Raw genomic sequence first — 13,240 nt, 5'->3', positions numbered from 1 at the left:
CCCTCTACTTCACTCATCTCTGTTCTGCCTGGGCCCCATGGGTGGCTCGGGTGGCCCGGTCCTGTCGGGTTGCCATGTGGGATCGGTGTTGGTCGGTGCTGTGGGGTATTCGTGGGTTCTGGGCCCCCGCTGCACACTCGCCCTTTGCACACACACACACACACACACACATATACCTCTTCCTGGCAATACACAACACCCCTTATTCTCTTTTAAATGCACTACACATTAGATTGCATACATCATACATCTATCAATAACCAAGAACAACAAATAGACTAGGGCAAGCGAGGCGTGCATGCAGATGCCTCTGCAGGTGTTTCACTGCACGCCTCGCTTTTTTTAATGCCAACACAATTTAGAGGAGGCATATATCTAGGAGTACGCAGGGTTGTTGTGGCATGCAGGGGGAAATCTGGGCAGAGACTTACCCTGCGCACACACTTCTTTTAATGCAATACATTAGAGAAAGCCCACAATATAGCCATTTACATTCTTACATAGGACAAATATGGCGTGTTGCGTGATGGTCTAGAGTCGAGGTGTGGTGGGTCATGGGGGGGAGGGGGGTGCTGGGGGCCATGGGCCGTGGGCTGGTTAGCACGCAGGGGCTTCCCTCTGCCGTCTCATTGTGGTATATCTTGTGCGGGGGCGGGACGACACCATGGTCATACTTGGATGCCCAGGCAATCTGTATAATCAGTCAGTTAATCAAATTATTCCTATTCTTATCCCTATTCTTATTTCTCTTATTATTATCCTACATAAAGATAATAATACTCATTTCCTTTGAAACCCTCCTTCTCTGCGATCTAGCCTCCATCTCCCCAGTCCAACAGTAAGTCAGTACTACTCCTTATATACTGTACACTCACACACACACGGACATCTCCATATACACATTATTCCTCACTGTTAATTTTGGTTATTCACTCAATTTTAAATTCAGTGTTGTGTTTGAATTCTGTTTTTTTGTGTAGTTGTATTGTGATTGTTTTGTATAATTGTATTGTACACGAATTAAAAATAAATAAATAAATAAATAAATAAATAAATATTCTCTATTTGTAATATAAATTACATCATTTTAGAAAAGAAAAAAAAAGAATTTAGACACCATGTTGACTTTCCTATAGTCCACACAGAACCGGACCAACCCATCAGTCTTGGGGACCAGGACCACTGGGCTGCTCCAGTCGCTGTGGGACTCCTTGATTATGCCCATTTCGAGCATGGCTTCAAGTTCAACCCGGACCACCTTTTTTTTGTGTTTGGGCAGACGGTAAGGCCGGCTGTGCACTACCATCCCCAGGGGCGTCTCAATGTGGTGTTCTATGAGGTGGGTGCGACCGGGCAGGGGTGAAAACACATCGGAAAATTCTTTCTGCAACTGGGCTACCTCCATGAGCTGGGTCGGGGAGAGGTGGTCTCCACAGGGGACCGGAGCAGTGAGTGATGTAAATTTTCTTTTTTGAACCTCTGTCCCCAGCTCCACCTTCTCCGGAATTACTGACACCAACGTCACAGGGACCTCCTCATTCCAACGTTTTAATAGATTGCGGTGGTACACTTGCAATGCCCCACCCCTGTCCGTTCGCCTCACCTCATAGTTGACATCCCCAACTCGCCGTGTGACCTCGAAGGGCCCTTGCCACTTGGCGACCAATTTGGAGCTCGACTTGGGCAGTAATATGAGTACTTTGTCTCCCGGTGTGAACTCCCTAAGGTGCATGCCCCTGTCGTACAGTCGGGCTTGATGTTCTTGCACCTGCCGCAAATTCTCCTGGGTTACGTGTGTGAGTGTGTGGAGTTTGGCGCGCAGATTGAGAACGTATTGAATTTCGTTCTTACTAGGTGAAGGTCCCTCCTCCCAATTTTCACGTAGCACGTCCAAAATGCCATGCGGCTTACGCCCATATAACAATTAGAACAGTGAAAAACCTGTGGAGGCTTGCGGGACCTCTCATACTGCAAATAACAGGGGCTTGAGCCACTTATCCCAATTACATGCATCTTCGCTTACAAACTTCCGAATTATATTTTTGAGAGTTCGAATGAACCGTTCTACTAAGCCATCCGATTGTGGGTGATAGACGCTGGTGCGGATAGGCTTAATCCCCAGTAACCCATACAGCTTGCGCAGTGTGCGTGACATGAATGTAGTGCCTCGGTTCGTCAGGATTTCTTTCGGAATCCTGACCTGGGAGATAAAGCAGAAGAGTGCTTCCGCTATACTGCATGCTGAGATATTGCAGAGAGGCACTGCTTCCGGATATTGCGTTGCATAGTCCACCAGAACTAAAATAAAACAATATCCCCGTGCTGACTGATCTAATGGCCCGATGAGATCCATCCCAATTCTTTCAAATGGGGTCTCGATTAAAGGGAGAGGGCGCAAAGGCGCTTTTGGAGTGGCCGCGGGATTTACTAATTGGCATTCGCAGCATGCCGCACACCACCGACGGACATCCCCACGAATCCCTGGCCAATAGAACCGGGCCATTATTCGGGCTAGTGTCTTATCCTGCCCCAAGTGTTCGGCCATGGGATTAAAGTTAGCCGCTTGGAATATTAATTCCCAGCGGCTCTTTGGAATTAACAACTGTGTTACTTTTTCGCCAGTTTGAGTGTCCTGTGTCACTCAGTATAGCCTATCCTTAATAATAGCAAAGTAGGGGAAGGCCGGCATCGCATTTGGCTGGAGAATTTGACCATCAATTACTCTCATTTGGTCAAATGCATGCCGCAGAGTCCCGTCTCGTGACTGCTCTAACAGAAAATCCCCAAGGGAATCCCCAAGAGAGGGAGGAGGGGCGGGGTGCTCCTCACTCTGCGTATTGCCCTGATGCGGTGCTGACGTAGACGGCTCTGTGACAGCTTCTCCTGCCAATGCTACTCCGGGGCTTTCCCTAGCTGAATTATGGCAGGACCCACTCTTTACTATGTACGTCATTAATTCCTTAATTCCCAGCCAATCAGGCCCCAAAATTAGCGAGTGGGTGAGACGAGGGTTAACCGCCACCTTTACACTATGTTTTTCCCCTCAAAATAGAATGTGGACAGACACTAAAGGGTAGTTGTGAACATCCCCATGCACACACAACACCTTCACCATTCGTGCTCTCCCCAATGCCTCACCTTGCTTTGGTGGATTGAGATCTGATTAAAGCCGGAATCCACCAAAGCCTGATACGTATCCCCTTGGACACTTACTGGTATTCGATATGCTCCGGCCCAATCGAGGGTGGTTTCTGGCGCATCGGGGACCCGGATCATCGCACCCACCTCCATCACGGAGCACTGATGTTGGAGATGTCCCAGCTCCCCACAGCGCCAGCACACCGGCCCAGGCTCTCCCTCTGTCACTCACAGGGTTTCCTGCAGCACTTTATAGTTAGGGCGGCCACCTTGACAACAACTGCCCCGCCTTGACTATGTCCCCCCGGAAAATAAAAAAATCTGCCACATCCACGCATGCATAGACAATTAAAATACGGCCGCATCGGGATGAGGCCAAATAGCGGCATCTGCTGGTTAAATATGTTACTGTGCCATCTATCACCTGTTGCTACGCCAACATTATTTTTTTTTAATGGGAAGAGGCTAATTATCCGGCAACTGGATATCATACAACCTGTCGTCGTCGTGGGAAGGACGTGGAGGTAAGATAATTATTCATCTAAACTAAACATATTTAGAGTGTCCTATCAACTGCTTGCCCATGCATTCTGTTAGACAGGCTCTGCAATTCCTTTGTTTAGTTTCTTATCAAGGCTACCGCTGTGTTTATGCGTGGCTTTCTGCTATGTTTGACAATTGCACGTGGTTTTCTCTAGTGTACAGTAATGGATGGGAAAAAGCAGTCAAAAATATCAGGATACTTTGTTCAGAGAAGCCGGTCGACTTCACCACCTGCGCCGCCTCCTCCTCCACCCCCGCCACCCCCACCTCCACATCCCCAGTCCTCTAAACATCGCGGTAGTGGATGGAACCCAGAGTGGGCTGTGGACCCGAAATATTCTGGTTGGCTATATCACACAGAACATGGTGAGTGTAGCATTCATTTTCGTTCAAACATTTGACATGTATAGAATATGTTAAATAATAAGTTGACTGTCCTGCCTAGGGATGTTTTGCAGAGTATGCATGACTCATCGCCAAAGAGCAACACGTGGTGCCTCAGAGAGGCCCTTCATTGAGGTCCCCTGCACAAATTATAGGCGTGATGTACTGGACCAACACATGAGCTCAAACAACCATAGCTCATCCCTTGCCATTGCTGCCCAATCCAGTATAAGTAAGTGTTTTTGAGATGTTCAAGGATATTGGTTGATTTGATAATTGCATTTAAATAAACATTTTTTTCTTCAGCTGTGTCCATCAGTGAAGCATTTCAGCCAATTCTGAATTTGGAGCATGAGGCCATAATGGATGGTTTTAAATGCCTTTACTGGCTGGTTAAGCATCAATTGGCACACCACACCAATTATACTGCACTGTTGGAACTAGCAGACCTCCTTGGATGTGTCTATTTTGCCAAATTGAAGGTAATATTTAAAAATGCAATGTTCTATTTCTGTGTTTGTTTGCTTGTGGTAAAATTAACAGTTTAATTGGAATATATTTTCTTAGATTGATCAAAGGATGGCGGCACGGTGGTGTAGTGGTTAGCGCTGTCGCCTCACAGCAAGAAGGTCCAGGTTTGAGCCCCGTGGCCGGCGAGGGCCTTTCTGTGTGGAGTTTGCATGTTCTCCCCGTGTCCGCGTGGGTTTCCTCCAGGTGCTCCGGTTTCCCCCACAGTCCAAAGACATGCAGGTTAGGTTAACTGGTGACTCTAAATTGACCGTAGGTGTGAATGTGAGTGTGAATGGTTGTCTGTGTCTATGTGTCAGCCCTGTAATGACCTGGCGACTTGTCCAGGGTGTACCCCGCCTTTCGCCCGTAGTCAGCTGGGATAGGCTCCAGCTCGCCTGCGACCCTGTAGGACAGGATAAAGTGGCTAGAGATGTCAGATGATCAAAGGATAAACTACACATCTCATAGAATTGTTGATGAGATGCTTCAAATATTAGCAGCAGTAGTTGAGGAGCCTGTTCTAGATGTTATTAGAACATCTAAGGCTATTGGCATTGAAATCGACGAGTCCATAGACATATCTGTACAAAAACAACTGGGCATACATATCAGGTAAAGAAGCAATCACCTCTCTTATAAGTATTGGAGAGTCCTTGTTGTATGTAAAACCAGGATTGGATAAAATGTTTTCATACATTTCAGGTATACAGGCCAGGATGACAGCTTTTCTGTCAATTCTTAGATTTAGTGCCCATACCAGATGGCACAGCTGCAACCATTGCTGAGGCTGTGAGAGAGGTGATAATAAAAAAAAGAAATACCTCAGGACCGCATCTTTGGCCTAGGCACAAATGGAGCAGCAGTGATGACAGGTATGTGAGTTCATGAAGTAAAAGGTCATTTAACGTTAAATTAATGAATAATTTTGCCTTATTCTGACACTTTTGTTTTAGGAAGACAGAATGGCACTGCTAAATTACTTTCAGACACCTGGCCAGGATTAGTTTCAGTCCACTGTGCCGCTCACTGTCTGGCTCTGGCTTGTAAAGATGCTGCTGAGGAGGTCCCATACATGGCAACATTCCGGAAGCACCTACAAGATTGACATCTGTACTTTCGGAATAGTGCAAACCACACCAGTGCCCTGAAAACAGCTGCCAGTGTTCTCAATGTGGCAGATCTCAAAGTAACAGTAAGAATTTTCACACAAAATTCCTAATGGAAGTGAATGGAAAATGAATGGAATGGACTTTGAATTTGCATCGCTCATTAATTTCATCATGACATCCCAACCCAGGAGGTTAAGGACACTAGGTGGCTGTCTCAAGAGAAGGCCATCTCCAATCTGCAAAGAAATTTGCCTGCAGTACTTGCTACGGTACGCTTGCTGAGGAGGCAGATACAAGGAAAGACCCAGTGGCACGAGGGCTGTACACCTACTGTGCAATGTACATATTTGTTGCAGCTGTACTTATGCAAGCAGATATCCTGCCCCACCTGACCCAGCTTTCAAAGTTGTTCCAAAAGGAGGATGTGAACTTCATTACAATCAGGAACCATGTAAGCTGTGTTGTTTATTTTTTTAAATTGGTGTTTATTATTGTTTAATTATAGCATTATAGCAAGTTGTCAGCACTAAATATGATTGTTGATTTACATCATTTATTAAGGTTCCAGTTACCATTGAGACACTGAGGCGAATAAAGGAAGCAGGGTGGCAGCAGGCTCAGGGCTCCTTTCTAGCTAAGATTAATGAGAGGATGAGCTTCCTCAACATTGATGCTGAAGAGGAGAGGATGAGACGAGGGGAGCCTGCTTCTACCAGCACTTTCTGGGGACGTTTTCAGACACAAGTAAGCAAGCTCAAATAGCAATAGTAGGCTACAGGTTACTAGCCTCAATTTCTGAAATTTCCTCTGGGATCAGTGAAGTAACTATCTATTTTTTCTCTCACATTCATTGTTGATAGGTCATGGAGCCTGTAAGAATATAATCCTGAATACTCCTAAACCTACTCTTGTAAATGCGCGGCCCAAGGGTGACTGTCGTGTAGTGTAGCAGTTTAGGGTTTACTTTAGGCTAGCTATAATACGTGCTGCTCTGTACATTTTGTACTTTTACATGTTCTGTTCCTGTTTCATATCCTGATTTTGTCTATGTTTTTGTGTGAAACATCCTGTTGAACTGTGCATAACTCTTGTGACCTTGACTGAGTGTGCAAAGCACATTCCATAATTTTCCACTGCTGATACTCCCTGTGAAGAGTGTATATAAAGCCCCGACGCAGCTGCGCGTTGGGGGCACGACTGAGAATAAACCAGATTGATTTAAGTCATGTGGTTTGCTCTCTTCTTGTCCTCGGAGATCTCCTGGTAACGCATCTGAACAGCACGCAGTGCAATCCTAACAATTTGGTGACCCCGACGTGATACTCTCAATCAGGTAAGACATGTTTGATTGACTACCTGGTTGGAAGTAGTTCCGTAGTGCCCTAAGGAGGGCTTTGTTTTCCCTGGTTCGAGTCCAGGAAGAGCGCGCTATAGAAATTTGTGTAGCGCCCTAAGGAGGGCTTTGTTTTCCCTGGTTCGAGTCCAGGAAGAGCGCGCTATAGAAATTTGGATAAATATCTGCTGTTTGTTTCTGTTCAGATCCGTTTGCTTTACTGTACGATGGGGGGCTCGTATCCTAAACCTGAGGTCACAGACACCCCGGCGGAATGGATGAATAAGTGCGGTTTAGGCTATTACGTTACGCCGTGGCTGGACAATTTGGCTGGGTGGACGGAGGCAAATCCTCAGATTCCATCGTATCCCCGTGATGGGACGTTTAATCCAGGCTTCCTTGCTTCAGCGCACCGTATGATTTACGAAAGCTTAGGCGATCCGGATTGGGACCGCCCTTATATGTGCGCAGGGTATGATAAATGGTTTGACATGAAGAAGGTATGGGATAAATCAAAGGGTGTTTACACCCCGAGACCTGTTTTAAAGGCTATTCCAAAACCAAGACCAACGCCTGTTACTAAAGAGGCGGCCGTCTCTTTACCCTCGTCGTCCGCCGATTTAGAAGCACAAACTAAAGTTCCACCCGCCCCTGCCGTTTCCAAGAAAGGCAAGGGTCCCAAGGGGAATAATGGGGAAGATCACGATGAGGAAGAGGGGGGCGACGATGACTGGAATGATCCTGATGACGTGGGCCCAGACGCGGGCTCCAGACCATTTCCCCCAGGCAACGTAGCATGTGTCTGGAAAGTGAAGCGCAGTGGGATTGATGTGGAGCCCCCGTCGCCATCAGCCCTTAAAGATATAATTTCCCTGCTCCCTTCGCCCGACAAACCGCTTCTTTTTGTCGACATGTTAATTAAGGCATCCCGTAACTGTCAGTTAACTGGTGCTGACTATAGGTTTATATTACAGAATCAATTAGGGGACTCATATGATGAGGAGCGTTTGCTCGAAATAGTCAATGTGTTGCAACCTAGAAATGACGTCGCTATGAATATAAAGGAAGAAATAGCTCCAGCTCAGGAAGGTGGCCGTCCGCGTCAGCGCACCGTGTCGACATTTTTTTGGAGGGACACACCGAATGCTTTGCAGCTCCTGCATGAGCAGTTAACTAGGTATTTACTGGCTATGAAACAAGCGAACCGTGATCTGTCGCAGGTTACTAACTGTAAACAGGAAAAGTCAGAAGTGACGTCGGCCTTTTGGAAACGTTTTGGTGAAGTTTGGCAGCACCTGGGTGGGTTAGAATTGGACATGACTCAACCCAATCCAATGTTCCTGTCCACCTTTTTATCTAACTGCCGCCCTGAGGTTCAGAACGTTTTGAAACATCACTTGAGCGATAGGACTCATTTGGTCCTTCGCCAAGCGGGTGAACGGTTGAGGACAATGGAAAGTGATGGGTTGTTAGATTGTAAGACTAATAAAGCATGTTTATCTGTGGCCCCACAGGGCCCCGGGTTGTATCATCATAATAATGACAAAACACGCACCGGGCCTCGCACATGGTCGGGTGGGAACCGGAAGAAAACAGGCAGGTGCCACTATTGTGGAAAGGAGGGCCACTGGATGAGGGAATGCCATGCGCGGCGGAGGGATGAGCAGAGTAGGACGGGAGAATTAGGGGATGTGTTGCAAGGCCAGAATCCCGGACCTAAGGGCTATCGGCAGAATAACGGACAGGACCAGCGCTATCACGCCCCGCTATAGGGCTGCCCCCAGGGTACGGAATCCACAGCCGTTGCCATGTTAAATCTCTCTTTTAGCTCTCCTCGTAACGCGGAGCTCCCTCTTGTGCCTCTGTGTTTGGCAGGAAGGGAGTATCCATTTATACTTGATACTGGGGCCACTATGTCCTCAGTAGGGAGGGATTATGAGGGTCCTTTATCTACACGGTTTGTTAGCTCTGTGGGGATAGAAGGGGTTCCTTTTGACTCTAGTTGTACACCACCCTTACCTGTCATCTGCACTCTGGACCCTTCATTGAGTTTTTCACACTCTTTCATTTTTATGCCAGAGTGCCCTTTTAATCTTTTAGGTCGCGACCTCATGAGTCTTCTCGGACTCTCGATCTCCTTTAGTGGCTCACACATGATTGTTGATACCCCGGACGGTGCTCCGCCTGATGTTTTTGCCCTATCCAGTTCTGTGCTGCCACATAACATTCTGAACGCTGCTTGTACGTCCCAAGCTCCTTCCCCTGTTCTCTCTGCTCTTCCTAACACCCTGTGGGCGGATCATAAGGACGATGTGGGCTCTGTGAGCTGCTCTCCGTATGAAGCTGTTATTAAACACTCTACACCTGTTTATGTTAAACAATACCCTCTGTCTCCTAGTAAGCTCGATGGTATTGACAATATTCTACAATCTCTTTTGCAGCAAGGTGTCGTGGTTCCTTGTGTCAGCCCGTATAACACCCCAGTGAACCCGGTCCCAAAACCGGATGGCACATGGCGCCTCACTCAAGATCTACGTAAAATAAATGAACTCATCGTTCCCGTGGCTCCAGTGGTCCCTGACGTTCCTTCTCTTATGTCTTCTATTCCGTGTGACCATGCTTATTTCTCTGTGATTGATTTGTGCTCTGCCTTTTACAGTGTTCCTGTGGGCCATGAGACTCAGCCCCTGTTTGCTTTCACACACAGGGGAAGACAATACACGTGGACGCGGTTGCCACAGGGTTTCATTGACTCACCGGCGGTCTTCACTGCCGTATTGCGGGACGCGCTGGCTGATCTCTGTCTTCCCCGGGGCTCCACGGTGCTCCAGTACGCGGATGATCTCCTGGTAACGGCGGAGGATCAAGACGCTTGTGCTGCCGCCACATTGTCTCTCCTCACACTCCTGGCGCAGAAGGGTTTCAAGGTCTCCCGCACGAAGTTGCAGTTTTGCCTCACAACTGTTCGCTACTTGGGACATGACCTCTCCCAGGGTTCCAGGAGGCTTAGCCCGGAACGCGTTCAAGTCATTATGGACACTCAGGTACCTGCAACCAAGCACGCTCTCATGGCATTTCTGGGCCTCATCAATTACTGTCGTCAATGGCTCCCTGACTGTTCAATCTATGACAAGTGTTTGCGTTCAGCTATAAGTCACTCAGATCCTTTGACTCAGCCCCTGGTCTGGACTGAGGACATGCTAACGGCCTTCAAGGCTCTGAAGCAAGCTTTGTGCTCCGCCCCTGCTCTCGGGCTGCTGAACTATCGTTTGCCGTTTCACCTGTATGTGTGCAATCAGAAGGGGACCGCCTCTGGGGTGCTGGCTCAGGAGCACGGGGGGGGCATGCGACCTTGCGCGTTTCTGTCTAAAACTCTTGACGCTGTGGCACAAGGGCTTCCTGGCTGTCTTAGGGCTGTTGCTGCGTGTGCTCTCATGGTCACGGACGCTGAAAAACTTGTTTTGTCGCATCCGCTCATTTTACACACTTCACATGACGTCGTGTACATTCTGCGGAATCTTAGCACTCAGCATTTGTCTGCTCAGCGTCGCTCTGGCTATGAGTTTATTCTTTTGGCCACAGAGCATCTCACTGTTAAGCCCTCCTCGTCGTTTGATTCTGTCGCCCACGCTCTTCAGCGTCTTCTTAACTCACAGGATGACGATGTTGCGTTTGACTCACATGACTGTCTTTCTAATATCGTTTTTGAGACTAGCATCCGCCCAGACTTACACTCCACCCCTCTTTCCACAGGCGATTCTCTTTTTGTAGATGGTTCCTGTTCCCGCCCTGCGGATGGTGTGTTCCTGTGTGGTTACTCTGTTTGTCGCCTCCCTGATGAAATTGTTGAAGCTCATTCTTTGCCTTTTTCTTCTGCTCAGGCTGCGGAGCTCTATGCTTTGACTCGCGCGTGTATTTTGGCTCAAGACACAGACGTTACTATTTACACCGACTCACGCTACACTTTCGGCGTGGCGCACGACTTCGGCCGCATTTGGGCGTCTCGGGGGTTTACGACAGCCGACGGTAAGCCCATTTCTCATTCTTCACTTGTTACTGATTTAATCACCGCCTGTCTCCTTCCGTGCACGTTGGCCATTGTTAAGACACGCGCGCACACAAGAGGGGACTCATTTGAAGTAAAGGGCAATTCATTCGCTGATCGAGTCGCTAAAGCTGCAGCCGCATCCGGTGTCCTGCCTCCAGGCTTTAATTGCGCTTTAGTTTCTACTGATCGCATGGTTAGCGCTGTCTTACCTGACATAGATCTCATTTCTATCCAGGCCTCGGCCTCTGTGGCAGATACGCAGTTCTGGGACGCCCAGGGCGCGACAGAGAAGAGTGGCGTTTTGCTTGACGCACAGGGCCGTCTTTGTTTACCTCGTCACTGTACTCCCTTTCTTGTCCGCGAGTTCCATGGTCCCACTCATCGCGGCCGAAGAGGGGTAGTGGAGGATATGAACAGAACATTCTGCATCAATAATTTGCACACAGACGCACACAACATTCTGGACAAGTGTTTAACGTGCACCCAGAATAATCTATCTAAACCAGGCGCGGTACATCAGCACCTTCCCATACCCGACACGCCTTTCCAAGAATGGCAGATCGACTTCACTCACATGCCAAAGCAGGGCCCGTTCAAATACCTTTTGGTCATGATTGACAAATTTTCACGGTGGATTGAGGCTTTCCCGTGTAGCAAAGAGAACGCCCGAACAGCAGTGAACAAACTTACACAGGAAATTATCCCACGTTACGGTCTTCCGGTAGGAATTGACTCTGATAAGGGAACGCCGTTCACCTCTAAGGTAACGCAGGAGCTATGTAAAGACCTCAAGATCAATTGGCGTTTTCATATCCCATACCATCCACAGTCCTCTGGCATTGTGGAGCGCGCGAATAGAACAATTAAGGGTAAGTTGCGTAAGGCTATGCAAGACGCAGGCACGAAAAATTGGGTCCAAGTTTTACCATTGGTCCTCGCTGATATGCGCATGACTGCTCAGGTCGCTCTCGACAATTTATCTCCGTACGAGCTCGTCATGGGACGCCCCTTTCCTGTCCCTTGGCGTAGAGGCATGCAGGTTATAGGAACGGGTGATCTTGAAGTACATCTCAGCGAGTACGCGGTGGGTCTCATGCGGGTGCTGGATGAGTATTGGGCGAGAGTAAATTCCAAAAAGCCTCCCATTCCAGAGGCACACACTCACCCCTTTGAGGTAGGGGACAGAGTTTTAGTAAAGAGATTCGCTAAACTAAACGCTCCCATGGAGGAGTCACCCTACAGTGGGCCCACCGATGTACTCGCTGTAACTCGCACGGCTGTGCTAACGGACCTTTTTCCACAGTGGATCCATGCCAGCAGAATAAAGAAGGCTCCAATGTAATAGAAATCTATATTGTTGATGCTTAACAGACTTTTGTGTTTCAGAAAGTTGCTGTGACAATAGCTGACGGCCTTTTCAGGGATCCCCTTCCAGCATCTGGAGCAATCCAGTTTCGGCTGATCTACAAAGAGGGGATGGTTGGTGAGTCTTGCAAAGTTCTGGGCTGAAGAGTCTGAAAAGCACGGGAGCCTGTGACATTTTTCGCCGTCTGCACCCTGTGAGCATTAGAGAACAAAGTCAGTGACCAGTATGACTTTCTTCATCATCGTGCTGATCTCAACGCTTGGGGCAGGGTTACCCGCACAAGCAATACACCGGGACCCAAGGGATAACGAGTTTTGGAAATATGTAAACTTCACTGTAAAAACATCAATGAATATGAGTAAACCCTGTTATGTATGTTCTTTGTTACCCCATGACAGCAGCGCTCCTTTTCCGGTCCGAATAGCCCCGTCTAACTACTCTAAGGTTAATATGACATGGCTCAGCCTGTGGCCCTCGTATACTCAAACTAAGGTTTTCCTGACAGACAATACAGACCCAGAGGTAAGGTTGTCAATACACTGGGATACCTCTATGAATTATTCAGTATGCTTTCATCGATATGAAGGTAACGGTACGGAAGTAGACCGAGAGGCGTTCAATCACTGTAGTCTTTCGAACCCAACCGTATGTATCCGGAAAAATTTTTCTTCCCCCTGGCAGAAAGGTCTACCTGGCTGCCGTTGTCAATATATCTTTAACCTGAAACGGGACACGGCGGGACGTACCATGTTTAATTCTGACTACCCGATCTGGCTACCAGATTGGTATTGGGATTGCGACCGGGGTAA

At 48.0% G+C, this 13,240-nt stretch overlaps 1 protein-coding gene across 2 annotated transcripts; it reads left to right on the top strand.

The window, feature by feature from the left end:
* Window positions 1-6,923: 6,923 nt before the first annotated feature.
* Window positions 6,924-12,776, top strand: LOC132895385 (protein NYNRIN-like). 2 transcript variants are annotated; one of them, XM_060935937.1, is made up of 2 exons: window positions 6,924-7,017; window positions 9,459-12,776. In XM_060935937.1, the coding sequence occupies exon 2, from the start codon at window positions 9,612-9,614 to the stop codon at window positions 12,405-12,407; it is 2,796 nt and encodes a 931-aa protein (XP_060791920.1). In that variant the 5' UTR covers window positions 6,924-7,017; window positions 9,459-9,611; the 3' UTR covers window positions 12,408-12,776. The 2 variants fall into 2 exon arrangements, with proteins under 2 accessions (XP_060791920.1, XP_060791921.1); XM_060935938.1 differs by lacking the exon at window positions 6,924-7,017 and having other exon boundaries at window positions 8,826-10,061; window positions 10,899-12,776.
* Window positions 12,777-13,240: the final 464 nt, after the last annotated feature.

This window comes from Neoarius graeffei, chromosome 12, assembly GCF_027579695.1.
Source record: "Neoarius graeffei isolate fNeoGra1 chromosome 12, fNeoGra1.pri, whole genome shotgun sequence".
Lineage (NCBI taxonomy): Eukaryota > Metazoa > Chordata > Actinopteri > Siluriformes > Ariidae > Neoarius > Neoarius graeffei.
This window is presented reverse-complemented; position numbering and strand designations above follow the sequence as displayed.

Bases quoted from the DNA above. Each gene is read 5' to 3' on its own strand.
- LOC132895385 (XM_060935937.1), top strand. From the start codon at position 9,612: ATGTCTTCTATTCCGTGTGACCATGCTTATTTCTCTGTGATTGATTTG.